The sequence below is a fragment of the Miniopterus natalensis genome, chromosome 6, assembly GCF_054644295.1.
Source record: "Miniopterus natalensis isolate mMinNat1 chromosome 6, mMinNat1.hap1, whole genome shotgun sequence".
In the NCBI taxonomy this organism is placed as follows: domain Eukaryota; kingdom Metazoa; phylum Chordata; class Mammalia; order Chiroptera; family Miniopteridae; genus Miniopterus; species Miniopterus natalensis.
Window position 1 is genome coordinate 14,087,009 of NC_142086.1, and position 25,705 is coordinate 14,112,713.

Sequence of the window (25,705 nt, forward strand, 5' to 3'; positions counted from 1 at the left end):
ACTTTGTCACAGCTGGTTACCAATCAATCTCAATTCACGGTACAGTGATGATAGCACATGTTGTCCGGGGGCCAAATCTGATTGGGTTGCATTTTTCAGCAGTGCTTCATATCAGGAAAAAAAGGTATCTCTATGGTGGGGACTGTCAGCACACGATTGTACAACTGTCATTAATCAAACCTGGCAACAATGACTGCATTTATACAAGTCTGAGACTGGCAGATTTCACAATCAAAATCACCCCATTTCTATTAGGATTTCCTCACCAGTAATGTTTTTCATCTGTTCATTTTTTTTTGTCATCTTGTTTTTAATTAAAGTCAGATGATAACTCCTACATGTTGTTCATATACAATATTATTCCATGTTTAAAAAGTAGCTGTTTTCTATCAAAGTATACTCCGGTTATTTAAAATTCATTCTTGACTATGTAGAAAAGACTAAAAGCAAATCAGGCAATACTTAAGTACATTAGATTGCTCAATAAAAGAATAATTTTAAAGTGTGTCTATGTTAGTTAACACGTTATGAGCCTCCAAGGATTACAGTTGGATTCATACTGAGAAAAGGGTTGATAAAGTTTTTTCTAGAGTTTTTGAAACTCTGAACACAAAATAGAGAAACGCATACCTGCCCAGTGCACATGCACATGGAACAATAAACACAGGTCTGATGGAAGGGATGCATTGTTCTATTAGAAAAATAAATGTCCTTGGTGCAGAAACACTCTCCCAGTTTCTTTGTAACTCAAGATAACAGTCTTAGCATCTTCTATAAAATGGTTTTTGGAAGTAAGAATTTTCTCTAAGTCATTTATTGTTGTGAAGTTATCTGTTAAACTCTATAGTGAACTGTAAAGAACTCTTTAAATGTAAGAAACGATTATTCAAAATTTTGCATATTACTCAGTCAGTATTTATTCTCTGGGGAAAATGAACATTTCTCCAAATACCCAGTGTAATAGTGTAAAGCATCAATGAGGTTACAATTGGACATATACCAATTTATCCAGAAAGAAATACAAGAAATAAGGCCACATTTACTGGACCTGTGGAAATATTTAACATCTAATTGTGAAATATGTAGTTTTAGGGAAAAAGTTATTGTTTCAGAGAAATCGTGATCCATTCGAGAAAAAGCTGAGCGTGTGCGTTTCCAGAATCTCTCCAGGCATGTTGATGTTTTAAGAGTTAATGTTGCTAATTTAATAAAAATAATGGACCCTTCTTAATTCTTGAGACCAATGCTTATTTTGTCAGTTTGCCAACAAATGAAAGAATAAATTTCTCCTTTAAATATCTGTGCTATCTTATACTCAAGATATCTAATTTGAATCCAGTGACATATAAAATGATAGAATAAAACTCACCAAGAAACTCAAATATGAACTATTTCTTTATTGTCTAAGAATTACCAAAAGAGTGCTAGTAATGCATCTGATAATATGTTGTTGTTTTTTAACATTTAACAGGAAATTTTACTGTTTCATTATTAATTAAACATTAAATATTTTTGTGGAGTTTTTTTCTCTTTTAATTTATTGGGGTGACATTGGTTAATAGGATCATATAGATTTCAAGTGCATATTTCTGTGACACAAGATCTGCATGTTGCATTGTGTGCCCACCACCCAAAGCCAAATCGTCTTCCATGACCATATATTTGGCCCCATTTACCCTTTAGTCCCCCCACCCCTTGTGGTAACCATCATACTGTTGTTTGTCTCTATGAGTTTCAGTTTTATATTCCACATGAGTGAAATCATATGGTTCTTAGTTTTTTCTGATCGACTTATTTCACTTAGCATAATATTCTCAAGGTCCGTCCATGTTGTCGCAAATGGCAATAGTTCATCTTTTCTTATGGCTGAGTACATTCCATTGTGTACATGTCCCACATCTTTAACTGGTCCTCTATGGAAGGACATTTTTACCCTCTCCATGTCTTGGGCACCTTGAATAGTGCTGCAATGAACATAGGGGTGCATATATTTTAAGAATAAATGTTTTCTAGTTTTTCGGATGCATTTGATAATTTGGATAAGGCAAGAGTTGTATATGTGTATAAAAATAGGTAATTGATAATTAGGCATCTGGAGATCAGATATGAAATTAATGATCTTATTAGCAATACCTTTAATCTAAGCATTGCACTTTATGGCTGAACAGTGTGTGTGTGTGTGTGTGTGTGTGTGTGTGTCGTGTGTGTGTGTGTGTGTGTCTGTATCTCTATGTGTGTTTTGTTTCAGGTAAAATAGAGTAGGGAAGTGAAGTGTTATCTAAATATAACCAAAGCTATTTAATAAAGCCAATTTATATTCTACACAGGTATGACATCAAAGATGATTACACACTGAGAATTAAAAAGGCCTTGAGTACAGATGAAGGCACCTATATGTGTATTGCTGAGAATCGGGTTGGAAAAGTGGAAGCTTCGGCCACCCTCACAGTTCGAGGTAAGAGACCTAAGATGTGTAATATACTTGAACCAGCAGGCTAACATTTGGTTAATGGGTGAGTGAAGTCACAATAAAAGCAATAGCTTACACTGTTTTATTATTATATTAAAATGCTTAAATTTTGTGTCCACTGTATTATTAATTGAAATAAAATTACTTTCAAATTAAGATTCAACGGGATGATTATTTGAAGTGATTATTTTTTATTTAGTAAATAATAGCTAATATGATTTTAAATAAATCTTAAAAATAAGTGAGACACTAATCTTTTATATTTCCATTGCTTTGAACTATTTACTGTTTTAAATATCGCTAATTTCAAAGATACTTTGTTTTACTGTTTACTAGTTTGTCACTTTATGCTAGCAGAGTACTGTTTTGAAATTCTTTTTTATTTCAGCATTCAAAAGGCAATCTGAAAAAAAAACAAAAAACGATTTCCAAAGGTGACAAATGGATACAAAGGAGCTCCCACATAGAGAAAATCTGATTTAGAGAGTGATTTGTGAAGTTCGTTGGCCTTAAATAATTGAAATAGTCAGTGCCTCTCTCATAATAACTTTCTGGGCGTCATGCACTTTCTCAGTCATGGAATAATGTTCGTTTATAGACCCGGGATTGCTTGTAAGTGAAGGAAAGCCTGACTTAACCCCACGGTGAGCTAGGATGAATTAACTCTTCCTGGTGCACGCTGGTCCTCATGAGTAGATTACGTAGCCCAAGGTACCAAGCAGCCCCTTGCAGACAGCCACTTACTCTCGCCAGATAGACATCGTCGCTGGCACTGGAGAACTTCAGACAGAAACAGGCCGGCGCATCCCCTGCTTGGCCTTTCCGTGTGTCTCCCCTCCCTGACTCCTGCCCCCCTGCCGCCTGCCTGGGGGGGGGGGCTGGCTGCACACTGTCCCGCAGGTCTCGGCCAGCTCAGCCTCTTCAGTCACCCCTCCTACTCCAGTGCAGCTTTGCTCCCAGAAGTCTTCATATCAGCACAAAGGTTTAGAGGAATTTGAATTGGTTGTCCTCCACCTGGTAAGGACAATTGTCAGATCTACGATTTGGGCATCAAATCATAAAAAAAACTCACCTTTCTCTAGGTAACTATTAGGCGACATGCACCCTGGATACCTGGAAAATATTGGCGATTTCTATAATTTCTAATTGCTCTGTTTCTATTTCACCTATACTTTACTTTCCCCCCCAGCTTGACGTGAACTGAGATACAAAACAAATTTAGACAAAATTGGCAAGCTGGTTGCTTAAAAATATTTTCATTTTTCATTAGGTAACAGATCATAAAAAGCTATGATCATATATCAATTGAATACACATACTGATTACATATTGTCAGAATCTGAGCCGCTATAAACCTCTTTACTATATTTAACCTGAATTTTCTGTAGGTGATTTTATATTTATACTTATATTTGTTTGTTTTTCTCCAGGCAGTCCTTTGCAAAAACAATTCACTTGACCAAATTCCCCCCAAAGTTTGTTTGTTTTTTTCTGAAGTGAATGGGAAAAAAATAAACAAGCAACCTAGAAATGTTCCATTCAAAAACTATTTGCTGACTAAACAAATGGTGAGCAAATGTGAGGAGTTGTTTGTTTGCAGAAGCAGCAGGGCTCCTTTATACTTGAATGCCTGGGCGAATGAGACTGGAAGTGCTCTGTTTGCTTTAAGATCTTTCCCAGCTAATTGTTTTCATAATTTGTTGAAAGTTTCAGGTTCAACACTTTATTTAACAAAGCATGCTCCCGTGCATGGACATTTGAAGCTAACTTACAAAACTATTAGAGTTGTTTATTTGTAATAGGGTTTTTAAAAAATCAGCCAACCTTAAATGTTCTCTCCCCTATTCTGTGTCCTGTGGATGGAACAGAGAGTTTAATTGTGTGGCCTGTATTTATTACCCCTCTAAAACTGAAACCTCAAACCCCTTGCAGAAAAAAAAAATCTCCACAATACAATAGAAAGTAGAGTAAAATATTGTTTAAGAGTATTTTCATCTTTACGAAAAGCAGTTGGGATTACTCATGCTAGGAGGTTAACAGGGGGAAAAAAATAGTATCTACAACTTATTTTTCCCCCTGCTCATTTTTCTATGCACACAAATGAAATGTTGAGGCCTTGCCTGGCTTGTTTTATTAGAACAGGGTCAACTGACCCAAGAGGCCACATTTATTTTCATCAGTTTAATGCAGGGACACAGTGTAGTTTAATTTGCTGATTTTGATAACATTCACCTGCTGGTTGTTTTCAGGATGAAATGTTGCCATGTAACAAAGACAAGATATTTTATTGAGATATTTCTGCTAAAATTTTACAACGATGTTCTCTTTAGCTAGGTGGGGGAAAGGAGAAGGAGTTTTACAGTCAAAACTTGAAAGAGTGATTTACTCAGTGGTTGCTTTTCCACTTAGAAAATATGGTGAAAATAGGCTATCCTATCAAGCTTAACAGCAAGTGGCTCATTTTGCTGATTTGACAAACAGAATTTTAAAGAAATAATGCTAGACAACAAACCTCTCAGCATTTATATTCCAATCAAATAATTCATGATCTAACAGAACTTTTAAAATTGGCTTCAAAATGTGTTAATGCAAACTGCATATTTGTAGACACAATGTTTCCCCATTTTTCAGTTGCTCACATTGGCTTTGTGTATATTAAGACTTCCTTGGAATAACCATCTTGCTTCCAGGGCTATAAATCCTTAATTTTTTGAAACTCCCCTCGACTAAGTGGAAGAGAAATGTATTTTATTTCTTTAAAAAACGATTTCTCACCATGGCTGCTTCTTTGTCACTCTTTAATATCATAGACGCAAAATACCATTTTATTATTATCTACAGGAAACATTGTGTTTGAGATTGGGCTTAAGGTGGCACCTGGAAAATGCAAATTTAAAAATGAAATAGTTATTTTTCTACTGGACATTGGCAAAATTAATAGAAATCTTGAGAGTCAGAATAAGCCACAACTTTATGTTGGTCTGTTGTCTTGTTCTTGGTTATTATTTTTATTTCCCTTCTTCCCCCAACACACACACAGGAAAGAAAGAAATTGTCGTGCATTGGGTGACTCCTCTTCATGATGCTATAGGAAACCCATCATAGATTACGGAGCACGCTAAGCTAGAATTGTCATACTGCTACTATAATTAATCCTTCTTCTTTGAATTGTCTTAATTCCCCGTTTTTAATTGTGAATAATATTATGAGACTATGGATCTCATGTAAAAGCTACTCTGGTATTGTTCAGATACTGCACAATGCTATTATTACGATGTGTTTGTTGAGTGAATGAGTGTCTCTAAATATGGTTTGAACGGCCTCATGGATCTCACCCTGACCAATGAGACATCATCAGGACAAAACTACCCATCAGTTGTAGAGCCACATTTTTATATACACGAGAGCTTCATTCACTACGTAGGATATGGGTGAAACACTTGTGGAATACATTTATATTTTAATGTATGATTTTATAAAAGTTTTAAATGCTACTAAATATATGTCTTATTCATTTGGAAAATGGGACCACATGCTCTATATCTCTCCATCGCTTCTATATAAAGCGGTTTATATATCTAAGTTGATTTCCCATTGCTCGTTTCAAGACTATTATTAAGCCCACGCGTGTCTCTGACTATGCCTGTGCATTAATAATGGAGGCAGCCTGTTACTACTGATCTTAGTGATTGGAAGTTACAGTGTAATCAAAAATAACAATTGGTTGAAGCGGCCGTTTGAAAGCCATCTCCAGTGTGAACAAGGATCCACTTGTCAGTCACTGTTTCCTGCCCTCTGCCAAAATCAGAAGAAAACTTAACAGTAGTTAGGGAGCCACTCGGTTGAAATCTCTAAGGATGTTCCAACCTGTTTGTTATGTTTTCATGCACCCTGTCCAGGGATGAAAAGTGATGTGATCTTAACTCATTTCTGGCTGAAAGGCAGCGTCCTGGGCTTTCCTGTAGCCCTGTACCGGTTCTGACTAACCATGCTTAACATCCAATTGCTATCGAAATCAGACTGCAGGGCCTTCTTTTATTGACATGACATTTGCTAGTCTGTGACTTGGAGAGTTGTATTCATCAGGTTCTTAACTTTGCAGGACCACAAAGGCTGTGTAACTCTAAAAGGATCTTTGAAATTGTAACTATAGTAAGTGATGACTCTGTGACATTACATAAAAATCTCTCAAATTGTATATAATTAATCCTGAGATGCGAAATAATTATTTTCTTAGAATTACATTTATAACTTTCAGTTTTACCAAACTCAGACATCCTGTTCATACTTGAATTATGACTAAAATCACTCTACTGTCCATACTGGAATGTAGCATTACACATCATGCATTCTGATAATTTTCTTTTCTTTTCTTTTCTTTTAATTTCTTTTTTATGTTCTCACCACACCATTGTAATGTCTACAGCTCGCCCTGTTGGTAAGTAGCCATCCTTCTATCCATTTAGCATGGCTTTGTACAATGCTTCATAACTCATGCATAGAAGAAATTGACAGAATGAAATATATTTATTCAGCCCTGTTAAAATATTGCTTGAGGGACTGCTTTCTGTAAAAGTTGCTGATCTCTTCATCACTTTGATAAACAATTTTGTGGTGACTTCTGCTACTTAACAATGAATAGGTAACAATTTTCTTCTAAAAGAATAGATGAATGATTAATATTATAAACTGCAAACTTTTCTTAAGGAAAAAAATGCAATACTTCCTTTTTTCTTATATGTATAAAATAATCAACTATTAGTTATGTTTGATATTCAAAAAATTGATTCTGTATGAATTAAATTAAGAAGTTCTATTACTTTGTGTACTTCCCTTATTTCAAGCTGCTTGGGGTCCCTTGCTTTTTAAGAGCATTTTAACTGCTGCCTACTTATCATCTGCATGCCTGTTTAAATAAATTTAGCAGGATGCTTCAAGTTATTCTAAAAAAAGGGAGAGATGAGCTGTGTTCTTTGGCATGAAAAGTTTGTGGTTTTGATGTATTTCACCCTTCATTTGGCTTTGCAAAATTGAATTTAACAGCTTTTGCTTGCAGTAATGTAAGTAGTTATTTTTTGTAAATATTTGGAAGATAAATTATTTTTAAATTTATTGATTTAATAACCTTTTTGCATCTTTTAAAGTTTATATTAACCTATCTATAAATGTGTTTAGGTAAAAGAAATCTTGGTAATTGTATTATAAGTAAATGAATAGATAGATGCATAAACAGATGGATGGTTGAATGAATGAATGAATCTAGTACATTGCTTCTTTTATACACCAAGATATACTTCAATAATTTATTCAATTTAATATAGCTTTATAAATGGTCCATCTAATTACAAAATCTTTCTTAATATGCTGACTTGACATTGTTTGATGCATATTGATCCAAACTCATGAGCTTCTTTCCTGTTGGTTGAAACATTAACAAACTTTATTCTTATATAGTATATACTAACATGGATAGAAAATACAGTAAAATAAAACTTTGGTTTCCCAATCTCAATTTTGGCTCTGGTGTTTCTGAGCAGTACTTGCTTTGTCAGTTATTTAATACCCCTGACTCTCAGATACTTTGCCTATGTTTTTATGCCAACGTTGGTCAACATATTCCTAGTTCCTAACAAATATTTTTTCATAGTTTACTATTTTTGAAATACTGTTAATTGAACATAACTTGCAGACTTTTTTGAAACACAACTATTAAATTGGTCATGCTTTTTACTGTTGATGTTAGAAAATAGAGGAATATGTTATAATTTTTAAGCCTCATTTTTTTGTATTTATAAGAATTCCTATTAATGTAGTAACTTTTTATATTATGGCATGGGATCTAAAATTAAGAAGTGAATGAGAAAGAGTAAAATAATCATTGCAAATTAACATGAAAAAATCACATTTCATTTATAGAACCCTGACCGCTTGATTTATATTATTTCTCAAGTTCCCCCCAAAATAAAACAATTTGTTAATTTCTAATACATTTAAAACTCATAAATACAAAACACATTGATCAGAAACTGTTAGGCACACAGAGTATTGAGATGCATTTGTCACTTACAAGGCACTTCAAAAGTTACTTCTGTTTTTTATTCTTGTTTCAAATGATTTCTTAGATTCCCATTGGACTGGAACTAAAGAATAGCTTCTTGACACATTGTACTTTATTCTGGGAAAGTCTGTCATTTCATAAATCTATCTCGAATGACTTATGACAATGTTCAGAAATATGAAGAACTATACTTTAAACTTGACAACTACTATTAATTTTGAAAACTGAGTGATGGATCTGCTTTTATTGGGTCACCAGAGAAGAAACCGATAATGAGGACATTAGCCTGTTTTTTCTTTGCATCATCTGTTACATCAGTTTTAATTCAGGAACTCTGCAAGTGCCGAAGATACAGATCAAGTAAAAGCTAATTCAATATAAAAATAATAGAAAACTACATTGATATTCATATTTGTTAGTGGACTTATGTAAGTTTTTCAACTTTGAATCTCTTACCAGTAGCTTTCAGGGTCTTCTATAAGGTAAAAACCACAGAAAGGGGAGAATATCTAGCTGGAGATATAGGTACCAAGTAGACAAATATAGAGAAAATTCAGTGGGTAGTTCCTATCTAAAGTTTTCAAATGAAAATTAGAAATATATGCAGATTCCGGAATACTAATAGATTCAGAAACTGGTGGCTACGTTACACGCCAGATGCAACTTGGTAGTCTGTGTGAAAAGTCCATTTAGAAAGCATTATAAACCCTCAAATCGGGAGTTTTATCCACGTGAGCTGCATTTGAGTTCAAGAATGGGCAACTCTGCGCTCGCCTGCGGGCTGAGGGCCTCGTGTTAGATTCCAGTCAAGGGCACATGCCTGGGCTGCAGGCTCCATCCCTGGCCCCAGGCAACCAATCAACCAATGGATCTCCCTCCCTCTCTCTCTCTCTCTCTCTCCCCCCCCCCCCCCACTCTCTGAAAAACTATGGAAAAAATATCCTTGGGTGAGAATTAAAAAGAAAAAAAGAAGAAAGAATTGGCAACCCTGTAAAATTTACAAATGTAATCAACACCTCCGCCTATGCTTTTGCTGGTGTAAGAATAAGTCTTGAGGTAGAGGATCCTCAGTGTGGAAAATTCTACTGAAAGCAGACAATCACACACTTGCCAGTGGGGGAAAGTATTCTCCAGATTTCACTTACCCATCTTTGGTGTCATCAACATCTCAAAAAGAGCCCTTTCATCCAAAATCCTTATGCACTGGTTACCACAAAACCTAGACAAACGCCATTTAGGGAGCTAAAAATCCACCAGCCCTTCCTGTGGCTTTGGCTCCTTACTGTTCCAGAGGCGCCCTTCATGTGAGAAGCAAGGGGACATCCCAGGACATCGCTAACTGCGATGCTGCAACGCTCATTTGTGCATTTGACAAACGCCTCTGATGAGGTAACTGACAGAAGAAAGTGATCTAAATAGGGACAAATATCTTGCTTCCTGTACCCATCTGTCTTATTTTCAATTGGAAGTCTTCCCCAAGCTTAAAAATAAAAAAGAACATCTATTTTGGAGATGGGCAACACATTTTTTCCAGCAGCAATTCAAAACATGATGAGGGATTTGGAAAAGAACCGGCAAATCCGGCAGCTGCCTCGTTTGTGAAGCGGAGCCCTGCTCGGGTTTGCATCTTACGTTCCATATGCTAGGAGCCGATTGCCTCCAGTGTGCAAACTAAAAGCTTCGCGTGTTTCAAATACCCCAAACAAACGGACAGCACACAACTTTAGAGAAACTTGCAAGTATTTCCTAATTTAGTGACTCAAAAGTATGTTTCCTTTGGGTACAGGAATATAATTGTCCACACGAGAGTTTTTAAGTATTGAGAAAAATACATGTTTTGGGCAAAATTCTCGCCTTTTATTATTATTATTTTAATGAAGCAGTCATGATTCTAAACCAAAATCTATAAGAACATATTTTTTCCAATCTTTTAACTGCTTAAATACAAAAATTAAATACATATTCATTTTTGAAACGTCTGTTGGGAGTTGAAGTGTTTTGTTATAACATGCTCTGAAGTGTTTTATGGAGGCCACCAAGAAGTTCAGTGGAAAGAGAGTGATTAAAAACTTCAATCAGGGCAAATTATAGAACAGACATTACTTAAAGAGTAATGCAGCTGATATTTTCCACACCACCACTCTGCACCCCACCTTGAAATCTAAAAAACTGGGGAAACATAGGCTTCATGTATAAACGCTTTCGTGTCGTGGTCCCCTTTTCTGTAAAAGACGTCCTGAGTGCTAGGTGGAAACCTGCGTTTTTACTCCCTGCAGCCTTTCTTCTTTGGACAAGCTGTTACCCCATGACCTGAGGTGATCATCTCCCTCCTACAAGCGCTTAATGTTTCCTGCATCTGGCGCTAATTAGCTGCTTATGCCGAGTCCCATTTAATTATTTCTAAGCATCACGTTTTTCATTGCTCCATATGTTTTGATTAAGTAGCAGGTAAAAACAACTCACTCCGGTTTGTCTCGTATATTCCAACAGCGTTTCCATAATGTGGAACATTCACCATCCCTTAAGCTCATGTTCATTTTGAAGCACAAAAAAAGTCCTGGTTACTTCTCAGGCTTGGCCGGTTTTAGTCACTGACTTGATTCTCATGGAAGGGCCTGGTGTGTTCCACAAGGTCTGTTCATTGCCTCGAAATTAAAGAATAGCTATGAAATTATTGAGCCCTACTTTCTTTTCCTGACACTTTGGTGAAGATGTTTTATTGTCTCGGTATTGACTGGTATTATAGTGAGTCTGAGGCTTAAAGAATATTTTTATCCTTGGCTGGGATGCTCTTTTACTATATAAATATCAAAGTTGTCTAACCCACAGCTTTGCTGGGTTAGACCTTGGTCCTGGTCACCCTGGACGCAGCAAGCCCCTTGACTCTGCAGATTCATGCTTTACCTTACTCTTTTTTAAGAGTGTTTGCTTCACTTTTATCTCTGAATATTTTTGCTACATTTCTTCTTTTTTTCAAATACATGAGTTAAGTTGGCTTTCCTTTGTCTCAGTTTCATATTTACTAAGTTTCCTATAATAATTTTAAAGTCATCTTTATTTTATATTGTATGATTTCTTCTTTTTTTAAATCCTTACCTGAGGATATTTTTTCCATCGTTTTTCAGAGGGATTGGAAGGTAGAGAGAGAGAGAGGGAGAGGGAGAGAGACATCGATGTGAAAGAGACACATCGAGTGGTTGCCTCCTGCTCACAGGCCAACTGGGGCCGGGGATGGAGACTGCAACCCAGGTACATGCCCTTGGTCTGAGTCGAACCCGGGACCCTTCAGTCCTCAGGCCTACGCTCCAACCACTGAGCCAAACCAGCCAGGGCTCCTATGATCTCTTGATGCCTCTTTAGCAGCTCCCCAACTTTTTAAAGGGCAACTATCATTTCTCCACGTCTCTGCAGTAGAGTTTGTTTCTTTAATTTTAGCTTGTCTTTTGTTCATCTCCTTGCATTGTTCATCTCCCTTGTGTTTCAGTCCCTGCATCCCTTTCTGAGTTCTTCGTTTCTCATTTTCGAGAGGTGCTGTTGCATATAATTTCATTTAGACTATGAACAGCTATTTATTCCAGAGTATTTCTGTGTCCCCTTGGGTGATTACTGGAAGGTACAGATTCTTTCTCTCCGGGGGAGGGGGCACCATATCATCTTGAAGCAGGCTTGTCTTTTTTTTCCTTTAGTGTCTTTTCCCCTGACTTACATTTCAACTCTTTATCTGTAAAGTCATGTCCCAGATCTACCAAGTCTCTCCCTTGACTCCTGATCTGTCCCATCAAAGGATCCCGGCATGGGCTCTCCCACACTGACGGATAATTTCTGGAAAATCGGCATTGCTGGAGGACTGTGGATGGAAGCTAGCTGGTGGTTTCAGTGCATCCTCACTTTCCTCCAGACTATGTTTGGAAGGGTGCTTCACAATCTGGGTTTGAGGATTTGGGGCTATGGTAGTTTTCCATTTTATTCATTTATTTTATTGCATTCAATAGAAGAAAGTCAAGCAATAAGTCTTTACTCCATTATCTTAATCTAAATAGCCCAAAACTTAAATACTCATATTTTTCGGAGTCTATTCAAATCAAATCAAATAAACATTAAGCATTTTAACTTAGTAGTTAAAATTAAAGTACTATGGCACCAAAGGGTTGCAGATTAGATTCCTGGTCTCAGCACATACCTAGGTTGTGTGCTCCATCCCTGGCTGGGGTGCTTATGGGAGGCAACCAATAGATATTTCTCTCTCAGATGGATGTCTCTTTCTCTCTGCCCCTTCCTCTCTCTCTAAAATCAATACACATATCCTTGGGTGGGGATAAAAAAACAAATTAAACTACTATAAATATCAAATATTAGAAGAATGTAAATTATCTGGCCCAAAACAATGTTATGAAATTAGTATTATGAGATTTTACTTCCTGTTCCCAAAAAGAAATAGCATTAAGATTTTAGTCACACCTTCTAACAAAGTCAAAATTTTTACTTTTATGAGTATTTATAGACAGAGCTATCACAATATATAGTATAATTTTACAGTATGTATATCTGTGTATGTATATTACATGTAAATGCATATTATATATACTCTGTATCCATGATTTGTATGCATTATGTATATATGTGCAGATATACATACTGTAAACTATATGTTATGATGTGCATTACACCTGAGTATTATATGCATGACATTTGAATTACTGCATTACTTATTTAAACATATTAAGTGTTACTCAAGGGAAGAATTCATAATTAGATACATTAAAAAATATAAACTACAAAATTAAATTAAAATTTGAGTTAAAATGTACCTTTTTAAATCTCTCTCACGGCAAGCACTGCTTCTCAGATTTTTGGGGGATATTATTTTCTTCTGCCTTATAAAACTAGTAGCTCTTTGTCAGTAAGTACATTGTTGTTTTTATGTTTCTGCTGCCTCTAGGTCTAGCATAACGCTTACATGTGGTAGGGGCACGTCAAATGTTGGTGCAGTTAATTGATACACACATATGCATACATAGGTAATACTTGCCGAGAAAATGTTTATGCAAGCAGCTTTAAATAGTGCTGTAGAAAGATTAAGCAACATTAACGGTAACAGGCCAATCACATAGTCCCCATTCTGCTAGTAAGAGATAAAATACAACAAAAAGAAGGCACTAATGAGTTAGGATGGTGCCTTACTAAGCGTGTAATTAATGTTATTAAGAAACATTGCAGTTGCATATTAAAATTCCGTTAACTAAGCAGCCCTCAGCATCAGTACATTTGTTTCTTAGTTGCAAGTTTTTTTCTTTTTTTTCCTGATTGGCATCTTCGTGCAATCTTTTTCTAAAAATATGAGATAATGGGATGTGATCAGCCCTCGTGGTTTAGCTGGATGCTGACATGACAGTTCTGGCAAGTTGACAGGTTAAATGAGTGGAAATGGATGTCATCTCTCACCATTTACTTGAAGAGCCATTGTTAAGCTATAGTTTCTTCCTCCGCACCTCCACACTTGCATCCCCTTCTACCACGACGTGAGAAGTTTTCCCAATGTAAGATCGAGAGATAATTTTTTTCACCACCCTTTGAACTATTTTTCTGCTGGTAAAAAAATGAGATTTTTTTTTTTGAAAGAATAATAAAAATATCACTTTATTTAATAATTTATTAGATTTTAAGCTAATACTATTTTTCTTAAGAATTAATGGTTCTTAAAGAAAACAAAAATTTATTATTTTATTACATTGTTTTTTTATAATTTATATTAAATATAATTATAAATTATATTTCTTTTATTATTAGAATATTTTAGGTAGGAAGGTAAGTAGAAAAGCAAAGCTACTATTAGTAAAAGATAGGATAATATGGAAAAATGGGATTTACAATTCAGAATCTGTTTAAAATTTTGACCGATTTTCTAAGAAGTTAGGAACTTCTAAATGTTGTATAATTCAAAATTTCTATGAAATTTGTGTGTTGACTCTTAAACTGGTTTCCTATGGTTACATGATTTCTTGTGTTTACCTATAATTAAAGTGAAATCTAATTTAGTAATCTGAAATATAATAAATTTTAAAATTATATATATCCAAATTACTTTATGAGTCAACTATCACAATGATTGCAATTTAACCTTTAATGGTTAAATTGGACTTGCTAAAGCCAGTGAAGACCATTTACATGGGAAAATACATGGTTTCACTAACATAAACTTTCAGTTGCAGAAACACACTGGCTTGGACGGCCAAAAATGGCAGCGAAGCCAGGCGAGGGTAATGGTACACTGGAAACTCACCTCTAACCTGATGCATATATATTCCCTCTGTGAGGAACAGCCTTTCACCCACCCTTCCTTTCATCAAGGCAGGGTCTTGCTCTCTCTCTCTTTCTCAATGCCTTCCCCAGCAGTTGGAGAGAGACTGAGTGAAGCTACTCTTATAATGGTGGGGGGACAGCCTGATTGCCAGCACATACCGTGTTCACCCCGTCGAGTCATCCTTGATTGTTTTTATGTGAGTTTCCTCCGGTCGGCAGTGAGTTCCAGAAGACAGAGACCTAAGTGCTGTCGGAACCTGACACAAGACAAAACCAGTAATTTTTTGCATAAAATAATTGACCAGTATTATGAGTTAAAGGGCCAACCGATATCTGAATTTATTTCTACCACAAATTTATTACCGTGATGTTCTCCAGTAATGTGTTGTTCAAAAGAAAGTGAAGGCCAACTAGAAAATGGCTGTGTGTACAGCTATTTACTCTAACAGTGATTTTATATGCTTGCCTATGAGACCAAAAATGCAAGATATTTGAACCTCATTTGAGTTTACTATTTTCAAAGGCATTCTGTCCACTCTAAATAGTAGTAGAATCATTTCATTTTGATATTTGCTCTCAGAAAAGAGCATATTATGTGTGATTATAAATTAAAGAAAATGGTTTTATCTGCTATCACAAAATGCATGCAGACTTTTTTTGTGAGTGTGTCACACTTACCACTGAAATTCAGTACTTTTGACCCCCTCCTTGAAATTGCTTTCATAGTTACTATACGTGTCAGTGCAGAGGGACACACGCAGTGTTTTATAGTTACACTGTGTAATACATTTGACTAACTTCATACTTCGTGGCCTACTTTAGTCATCAGATTTTGAATAATCATGAGGACTTTCAGTTTAGATATTATATGAACCCTCAAAATTAGTCTCCCCACAAACAATAAATTTCGTTAAAAGTGATTTTAAAATGACAATAATAGATGCATAATTTCAACACATCTCTACATACACGAGGATTGAGTGCAGTTTGTGTATGTGAGACGTCATTGTAAAGAGTAGGGAAGTCCAAACAGATGAAGGGCCCAAGGACTGAGTCACTGCAGTCATTCTACTGCCTTTGACCCCTTACTTTACTTTCCATATTTATGAAAGCAGTAAACCATTTAGTACTTTTCTTTTTTCATTTCAATATTGAAAAAGCAGTTGTTGAAAGAAAGCAAAAGATACAGATATTGTTTTTATTATGAAACGAAAAGTTTTTAATATTAGCTAAATAGCCTAGCCGGTGTGGCTCAGCAGTTGAGCACTGACCTAGGATCCAAGAGATCGAGGTTCACTTCCAGGTCAGGGCACACGCCCGGGTTTCAGGCTCAGTGCCCAGTGGGGGGTGTGCAGGAGGCAGCCAATCAATGACTAATCATTGATGTTTCTCTCTCTCTCCCCCTCTCCCTCCCTCTGAAATCAATAAAGACATATTAAAAAAATTTTAAATTAAAAAATAAATTATCTAAATATAAGGGTCTGGCTGAGAAAGAAACATATCACCCATTTGGAAGAGTTATTGTTGCTATGAACTCAGTAAAAAAATGGTTAACTGGAAAGGTGCTTAAATTTAGCAATTTGATCATTTATATTCCTTGAAAATAGTGACAAATGAATAAAATGTGATTAAACTGGCTTTATAAAAATAATCACTTTAAATCCTATATTCCTAAATTATATTTTCCATTATAAATGCATAGTTTCCTCTGAAGTGAATTACCTGTTAATAAAGTTCAAATCAAATGTTTTATGACATTATGCATTTCCAATATTATTAACAGAAATACTTTTGAAATCAAGTGGAGTGTTAAATAGTAAAAACTAAATAGAATTTAATAAGTTGAAGAAACAATCATTTATCAATTAGAAGCCAACCTGTTCTGATTATAAACTGAGTAAACATTCATCTCTCACTCTGGCTCTAGATTGCATTTTAATGAAGTAACTTGTTATCTATCCCTTTTCTGGGGGATATGCTTTTTAACTAATTTTTTGTAGGACTTTCTAGACTTGGTTGTTACACAATGTACTTTTCTATATGATTTTCATCACTCTGGGATGATGACTTCTCACAGTCTTTGCGACATAAATTTTCAATTTGAGGTGGGGAAAACTCTACAGATGGGTATATCAGAATCAGAAGGTTTTTTTCAAACATATTTTCTTGGACATCCCTCCACCCAAATTATTACGATAGTGAGTCACTGTCACTGGTGGGAATGTGCCAGATCCTTCCAGTATGATGAGATGGAAAAAAACATTGAAGATTTACTTCAGATCAAGAATTCTTTTTTTTAATTTCCTATTCCAAGGCATTCATTTCATGTTCACTGTTTGGGGCTTTTCCAGGCCAAATAAAGACACATTTCAATGCAGAGTGGTAGACAGCCCCCTCAGCCAGTACATGCTTACAGCTTGGACTGGGGGGGTGAAATGGGAGGTGGGGGGCCGGGTTGGAATAGAGAAAGAGGCAATGCGAGCGAGGGCCAGTACCTGTAAGTGGGAACACAAGGAGGTACACGATTAAAATGTGTTCAGGTTAATCATTGTGGACAAGGCAGATCAAGGGATAATGGTTATCAAGATGTGTCAACAGCAAGACCAGCAAATCCCTGTGTGAGTGTCTGGAGTTCACTGGCCTGCTGGAACGCTGGCATTAGTTTGGGGACAAGTGACTGCCAGGAGGGGAACATCTTGGGCCAGACGAAGGAAGGCAACATGCTACACTGAGGAGAGTGATTCGCAAGCACTGCAATGACAAGCAATAGAAAAAGGACTGTGGGCTTTTGAATCAAGAATTACTGGTAATAAGTGTACTTAACAAAGGTTGTACTTAAGATAGTTCAGAAGGAACAAGATCATAGGTTTTATGCTACCTTAGTAATGAAAGCAATTATTCAGAAAAAAACACAATGTTATGATTTTAACATACTATTTTAAAAATCATACCCTGTAATTTTCACCCTTCTTTTCAGAACCAGACACAATAGATTCTCAGCCAGTTCATGGTTTGAAGTGAATGAAATTCATGTAGCTGCTCACTGTTTAAGAGGTCCAACAATGGCATCAGGTTCGACCTGAAGTCAAACCTGTCTTCCAACCTATTGCTTTAATCTTTAAAAATACTCTATACCCTTTATAAAACTGGTCTTCACACTAAAATGTAGCAGTTAAGACATGGGGTTCTTTGAATAGTAAATAAAATAATGCCTGGGGATGGTTTAGCACACTTAATAAGCACTCAATTAATGTTATTATTGTTATTGTATTAAGCAGTTTGTGACTCAGCGAATCTTTCACACAAGCAAATGTGGAGGAGTGTACTTTTGAATTTTGCTTACAGAATGTATCAGAATTTAACAAGCAAAAATATTAAATAGCACAAGACGTTATTTTCTACTTGAGTTTAAGATACGAAGTTCAAAATGTTTATTATTACAGAATACGAAGCCATTCGCTCAGGCACAAAATTATAGCCAAAGGAAGAGAGCCACTGAGTGTGCCCTTAACCACCCTGTCACACGTGAATGTGGGCAACTGTGCGTGACTGGCTCCGTGTTCATGCCTGCCATAGAAAGTCATATTTTCCCGTAAAGAACAACTCTGAACATGATGCGATTAACCTTTAGGGTCCTCCATCCCCTCATCTCCCATGCGCACCTCACACTTGGCCTATGCTTTCTACTCGTGTTCAGCCAGCTGATTTCCATATCGCCCACTCCCTGTCCCCAGCGGGCATTAGCATAACAGAGCCGTAGCGTGACTGTGATTGAAGCCAGCTTGGGCTGAATGCAGTACCAAAGCATAATTTAGCAGGAATCAAATCTAATTTACTGCGCATTGTATTCAAATTCTCAAAAACCATTTCAAAGAAACCTTACGAGGCCTCTGACCTTAATTGACCTTTTCATAGTTGGGTCTCCTTCTCTGGAAATCACACAGCATATGTTTTTACACAGCTATTGTTCTTAAGTCGTGGCGATTGAACACTGAGTTGTGCCATTCTGTTTCCTTCATCTCATTTCTTGTTATAGCTGCAGCAATAAGATCTTATCACTTAACAGATTAATCAAGTAGGTTATTACATCGTTGTTACAAAAGATTCTTCTAATGTTTTTGGGTTTTAGAAAGGATATAAATATGTATTTTGTAGTCATTTGTCTTAGAAATGCGTAAGAGAATTGCCTTTTCTGTAACTAGCATATTCTCCTGGAGCTATAACTCAACCTCTGTAATTCACGTTGGGGGTAAATGTGTGTTTTGAATTGTCGGCATGAGGACCTAATCGTGTTTTCTTATGTTCAATGAGAGTTATTGCTGAAACTCCATTTCATGTACGGCGCACGTTGTGCCCTTGAGCTGTGTTGACAAAATGCCACCTCTCTGCCTACTCCCTCCCACTGGTGCCATCAGCCAAGTACTGCCTTTCAAACCGTTCTCACTGCCACCTGGCAGAAATACTGGAACTGGGAAGTGTTATCAGAAGAATTATGGATGCATTTTTCATTTCAAAACCTCAAAACTAAATTCCTTCTGCTGATATCCCTTCACAGAAGATTGCAATATAGATCTTGGGCAGAGAGTCTACGGAAGTAAAAGTGATTGATGCGATTCGTTTTGGTGGTTGATTTCAGATGGCAATAGGAAAGAATGGACATTTTCAGAGATTGAATACTCTTTAAATCTTTTGCTTTGTTAAATGCTTTAATATTTAATTTTTTTAAATTTAAAAAACTGTGAAGTGATTCCAGTTCCAGGGAGGTTAGTGTGGCTTCAGTTCTGGTGACAAGAAACTATATGGCACATTAGAAATACAGGGTATTTATAATAACTTGTAACAAAAGTACAATATAAATAAACATCACATGAAAGGACATGTTACAGCATGAATAACATAAATGCGAATAGCATTTCATTGGAGGTTTTTAAAATTTATTATTGGGTAAAAACTCAAGAAACTATAATTCCTAATGTTTTTAGATTATGTCATTAGTAGTAAATATTAATTATGGTATTGCATAATTTCTTTGCCCCTTAAGAGTTCTGATGAAACCCCACCTTTAGGTGCTATTATGAATGGCAATTTTCAATTGAATTTTTTGCCCACCTTGATAAGGTTTCTCTAACCTTTTCTCCTTTAAATAGCATTCTTTCTAAAACACAAATCTTACTTTATGTTTCCTGAGTGAACATCTTTGAACAGATCTCCATTCTTTCCAGGGCAAAATTTAAGGTCTTATAACATATTATCTGGTCCTACCTCCATCACTTCAGCAGGCCTGATTTTATTTTGAAAAGCTATTTACACTCCCCTGACACGTCCAGCTCCACTGGCCTCATGCGTATTTCTCTTCATCCCAGACAATCTTACTTCTGTTCATCTCATGAACTACCACTCTTGCATCAAAGCACAAGCCAAGCGTAGCCATCTCTCAGCTGTTCTCTCCTTTCTTCATCGCCTGGTCCGGTTTGCTGCTCTTCCGTGCCTCCCTCCCCAAAGGCCTCTGCATTATTCTGTTATACAAATCATTCTCTACTGTATTTGTTTTTACTTATTTATTTACTTAGAAGTCTCTGCCATTTTCAAATATATACATATATATTTGAAATTGGTTTTTCACCCTCTGTGTCAAGCAGAATGTCTCATAATTGAGTCGGTTAATACATTTTAAATGAATAGATGGATGACTCATATCCTGTAAAATCAGTGGATGCATAGGTGTGGTCTTTCTCCAGTTCATATTTCGGGGGCTGTGTTTTAACAGCTGTGTTAAAATGGTAGGATCTGGATTCCAGAAGCATTTTGCAAAAATCAGTCATCTATCATAAAGCTTTTGAAAACATCAACAATCAAATTTAAGGAAAACTGCGTTTATACTTAAAGCACGGATGGTAATTTTACTATGACAAGTGCAGAGTAAGCATGACATACTTAAAACAATAAAACATGTTTGCATTGTTTTCATTTGCCGTTTCATTTGATGATTTCAATCATGTGTATTACATTTTAATAATTAAATGAAAAAAGACTTTATAGCTCCTATGGGCTCTAGGATTTTACTAACTACTTATGTGAGACAATTTAAATTGTTTCTGGTTCCAAGCAGTACAAATGAACTAATAAGCTAGCTGAATATGTGACTTTTATCAAAGACTGTCAGCTGATTTTGAGTAAACTGACTTTTTATTTTTTATAATGAGATAGAAGCTCAGTTACTCAGTACTTCTTGCTTCCCATATTGTCACTTAAGTTATTTCCCATAAGATTACTAAGAAGTAAATAACTACACATTAACTTTTAACTTTTTTTTTTATTCTCACCTGGGGATATGTTTCTTTTTAACTGATTTTAGAGAGAGAGGAAAGAAGAGAGAGTGAGGGAGAGACAGACAGACATTGATTGGTTGCCACCTGTAAGCACCTCAACCCGGGACCAACTCCCTGCCCCCCCCCCAAACCTATTGGTGTATGGGATCAACTGAGCAACCCAGCCAGGGCTTAACTTTTTCTTAATAGATATAATTTTGTTGATATTACAGATGATAGAGGCTTATTAAGTCTTTTTTGTTATAAATATCTGGTGGTTTCAGACTTCTGCTGAAAAATGGGCACGGCAATGTTTTAAGAGTTCCTAAAAAAGTTTTGTAACATTGATTTAAGCTAACGTTCTTGTTAGAAAACATAGAACGAAAAAAAATAAATAAATCAATGTATCTGCTGATTCAGTGGAATTGTGTAGAAATAAGAAGATTGTAAGAAGCAAGTAATCTCCTGAAAATGCAAGGCAACATAAACCACATGCTGTTCAAATAGACTCATAAATCCCAGTTCTTCGTCCAAGTCTTCTGTTATCTATAGTTATGAGAAAATTTCTCCTAGTAGATTTACTCCCTCTGTCCCTGGGTGTGTGTTGAATGTGTTGAATTAGGAGGCAGTATATGGAACACCAAAAAATAAGACACCACAATTCCCAGTGACTTTTCTGAAAAAGCGCTGCGAGTGCTCTCCGAGGAAGGAGTGGTGGCTGTGAGTCTGAGGCTGCCCCACGTTTGCTCTGTTCTTGGGCCTGCACGCATGTGCTCCTGAAGGCCCGGAAGAATTCTGGGTAAAGGCCTTTGCTGAATGAATGTCGGTTATTCTTAGACTTTTTTAGAGTTCAAATTTCAGAATTGTTGCCATGTACACCAAGCTCTGAAAATTAGAATTGATTTTAAAGTGTTTTCTTGGTCTTAAGTTTTCGAGCATAAGCAATGACTTAAAGTGGAAACAGATGATTAGAAAAACCATGGAATAAACATGCTGTTTTTTCTTCAATAGGAATGGGTTTGGTATGAGGAAGATGTCCTTGTGAAAACTTCCAATTTTATTGTCTACTTTACAATTAGTCCCCAATTTAAATCTGAACTTTGTTGGGATTTTTACCCCCACCCTTTCTTTTCTTCTCTTTTCCACTGAAGTTACTTGTGTCCAGGACTCCTACTCTCACACTATTCTGCTAGTCTTCCTACCTTATTTACCAACGCATCTCCCTCACAAGCTCTCCTACACTCATTAGAGGAGTAAAGCTTCCAAAAGTTTGTTTTGCATTTATTGCTTCTCAGTTTGGAAAGAGTCATAAGATAGTTTGGCTTCTCAGGACATTCTTAGACTGGGCCCAGATCTGTCTTTTGTAGCCGGCAATGTTCACAGATTCGGGACCCTCCATTCCTGCCAGATTACACACTGTCTGTTAGATGTATTTTTGCCTCTAGTACTTTACTCACTAAGCTCTTTGCTTGGAATATGTTCATTTCTCCACTTATCTAAATGCTACCCTTTCCTCAAAACCCCCATCACGTTTACTCCCCGCGTAAAGCTTTTCACAGCTACCAGAACAAAAGGGGCCCTCCCTCCTGAAGTCTTGTCACATCATCTGTCTGTAATCGAAGTGCTCCTCTGCTGTGCTCCAAGAGCACCTCCGTCGTAGAATTTACACAATTTTAGACCACTTGTGATTTAGGTTAGCTGTTGTTGTTGACAGCATTATTCTGTTTTATATTTTACATTAAACTATGAGTTCCTTTTTTTTCTTCCCTTTTCCCCCCCATTGATCCCTTCCACCCCACATCTATGCCACCCACAAGCATTCCTCAAACAAATGTCTTTGTCCATAGGTTATGCATTTAAGCATATAAGTTCTTTGATTAATCTCTCCCCCCCACTCTACCCCACACACCTTCCCTCTGAGATCCCTCAGTCTCTTCCATGCTTATATGTCTCTAGATCTATTTTGTTCATCAGTTTATTTTTTAGTTTATTTTTTTAAGTTTCTTTATGTTTATTGTTGAAAATATTATAGATAGAAGCATGGAACAGACTGAGGGATCTCAGAGAGAAGGTGGGAGGGGGGTTGGGTGGGGAGAGATTAATCAAAGAACTTATATGTTTATAAGCATAACCCATGGACACAGACACTGGTCTGGGGAAGGCCTGGGGTGGGATGGATGCAGGGTGGAGGGGATCAGTGGGGGAAAAAGGGGACTATGAGTTCCTTGATGGCTGCATGACCAATGCTTTGTCTCTGTGTATCCTTGGTGCCTAGAAGTGGAACATAGTAATTATCTGACTGATGCTTACTATCTAAGTGAGCTGAAATGGATTAAGTAGAACCAACCACTTTCATACCTCTATTTGTAATTTTTTAATCTTTGTATGTCATCTTCATCTCTTCAATTTTTGAATGTCTTCGACACCTCAAGTCCTCAGCTCTGGAATATAAGCACTTTGAGAATATAACGTATTTTATGCCTTTGGTATCCCTGTGTCTAGTACCAGGTCTTGCAAATATTACAGAAGCAAACAATGTTTGTCAACAGACTGATTTCACAGAAAGGAGATGTTTGAGTAATGCAGTGTTTCTTTTCTATCTCTATCCAAAACACAAACCCAAATTGAGAAACCACATTTTTCCTTAAAAGCGTTAGAATATCACCCTGGCCAGTGTGGCTCAGTTGGTTGGACGGTCATCCTATACACCAAGAGGTGGTGGGTTCGATTCCCAGTCAGGGCACACACCCAGGTTTCGGGTTCTAGCCCCAGTCGGGGAACGTGCAGGAGGCAACCAATCTATGTTATCTTTCTCTCTCTCTCTCTCCCTTCCACTCTCTAAAATAAAATTTAAAAAACATTAGATTATTATAAAAATCTATTTTTCTATGCAACCTTATGGCCTACGAGTTTACAATGTACAACATTTCCAATGTGTCTACTAATAAGTGTACTTCTTTTCTCACATGATAGAGTGCTCTTTTCCCCTTCCCTCTGTTTTGAGAAATACTTAAAAATAAGTCAAAATCCTGTAGCCTTTGTCTGGCACTGAGCAATCCACCCAGTACCAGATTTCCACTTTGGTTATCCCTTTCTTTGTCAACGGTTTATATTTACACCCTTTCTCTCCTTTTAAATTGTAGCTCCTCCACAGTTTGTGGTTAGGCCGAGAGATCAGATTGTCGCTCAAGGTCGGACAGTGACATTTCCCTGTGAAACTAAAGGAAACCCACAGCCAGCTGTTTTTTGGCAGAAAGAAGGCAGCCAGGTGAGTGTGAACATTGACTGCTTCTCCAGAACCGCCTGTCTTTGGCGATCCTCACAGTTTGTCTTGCCTTTCTTGTTATCAATGTGGGATTTGCTTTACTTCTAAAAAAGGAACCAATTCATTTAAAAATAAGTGGGAGTTAGATGTTCTAATATAATATTCTTTATTTTCCTGTGTTGATTTTCTAAAGTTCTGTGTCTTATGTAGCATAGATATAATGCATTGTAACTAAACAACCTTTTAATTCTAACCAAAATCTCTGTCACTATTTAAAATTTCTGAACAGAAAGGTCATTTTGTTTTCTTGCCCTGAGTTACCTTGGGATGATCAGACAACATAAAGCACTTAGCACATCCTGTCAATATATATATTTCCATTATTCAATGAACAGGAAGCCAATTTCCATCACCTTTCTTAGGCAAATAGTATAAATAACTTTCCTTTATCACTTAGTTAAGCACATTTCCATGTAAATGTATGAGAAATATTTTGTTCCACCACCCCTCCTGGACAGACAAAAGCACGTTGCGTACGTAAAGCAAGCGACACTGGTTTGGTCTTTGTTGTGCCCTGGTTTGCCTTCTCTTGGCAGAGGGCTTCCCAGACTCTGCTAAAAGCCAATCGGATGCATAGCTTTTCTCATTTAAGACGTGTTTCAGACTCCGACCACACTTAGCCTCTAGGTGCTGAGGTTATGCTTGGAATTTCCAGCTTCAGCCAGGTCAGAAATCCAGTCCTTTGTCTAAGAACTTCTCTGTGTGCATTCCTGAGGGACCTAGAGATACTTTTTTCTAGATGATCCAGAACCATTTCCAAGGAGGCATATGGTTCTCAGGAAGAAACCTGCTGGTGCTCCCAAGTTCTGGAGGAATTTCCTGGGGAATGAGGGAAACCATGTTGAAAAGTCTCAGGAAATCTAAAAATGTTGCCAGGAATCTCTTTATTAAGAGAAGGTGTTGCCAGAACACAGGGATGATTGTCTGGGTAGAGAAACATCAGGAAGGTCCCTCAGCCGTCTTTTCTAATTGCTGTGGTTTCCTCTATATTCCTGTTCCACCCCACGCTAGCAGTTCTATCAACTTGATCCTGACGGGCAAATTGTCTTTCTTCCCTTCCTCAATGTGCCTGATGCAGTCACCCCCCATGATTTGTGGGGTGATGGGAAGATAAGAGAGAGCTGACCACTGCTTTACTCCACATCAGAATTGTTCCAGGCCTTAATTCCCACCCTTTAAAAAAAAAAAATCAGTTTGTGACTATAAAATTGTATCTACACATAGAATTCCTTGATTCTTTACTT

General features: G+C 36.8%; 1 protein-coding gene across 10 annotated transcripts in view; it reads left to right on the plus strand.

Annotated features, from left to right (window-relative positions):
* The window catches only part of ROBO2 (roundabout guidance receptor 2), a 557,240-nt gene that overhangs the window by 431,054 nt on the left and 100,481 nt on the right, over positions 1 to 25,705 (plus strand). For 7 of the 10 annotated variants that reach the window (XM_016201743.2, XM_016201744.2, XM_016201747.2 and 4 more), the window contains exons 6-8: positions 2,328 to 2,455; positions 6,897 to 6,908; positions 24,280 to 24,404. In XM_016201743.2, the coding sequence (XP_016057229.2) occupies positions 2,328 to 2,455; positions 6,897 to 6,908; positions 24,280 to 24,404 (265 nt within the window). The remainder of the gene's footprint in view (positions 1 to 2,327; positions 2,456 to 6,896; positions 6,909 to 24,279; positions 24,405 to 25,705) is intronic. The other 3 variants (XM_087818097.1, XM_087818098.1, XM_087818100.1) reach the window with 1 other exon arrangement.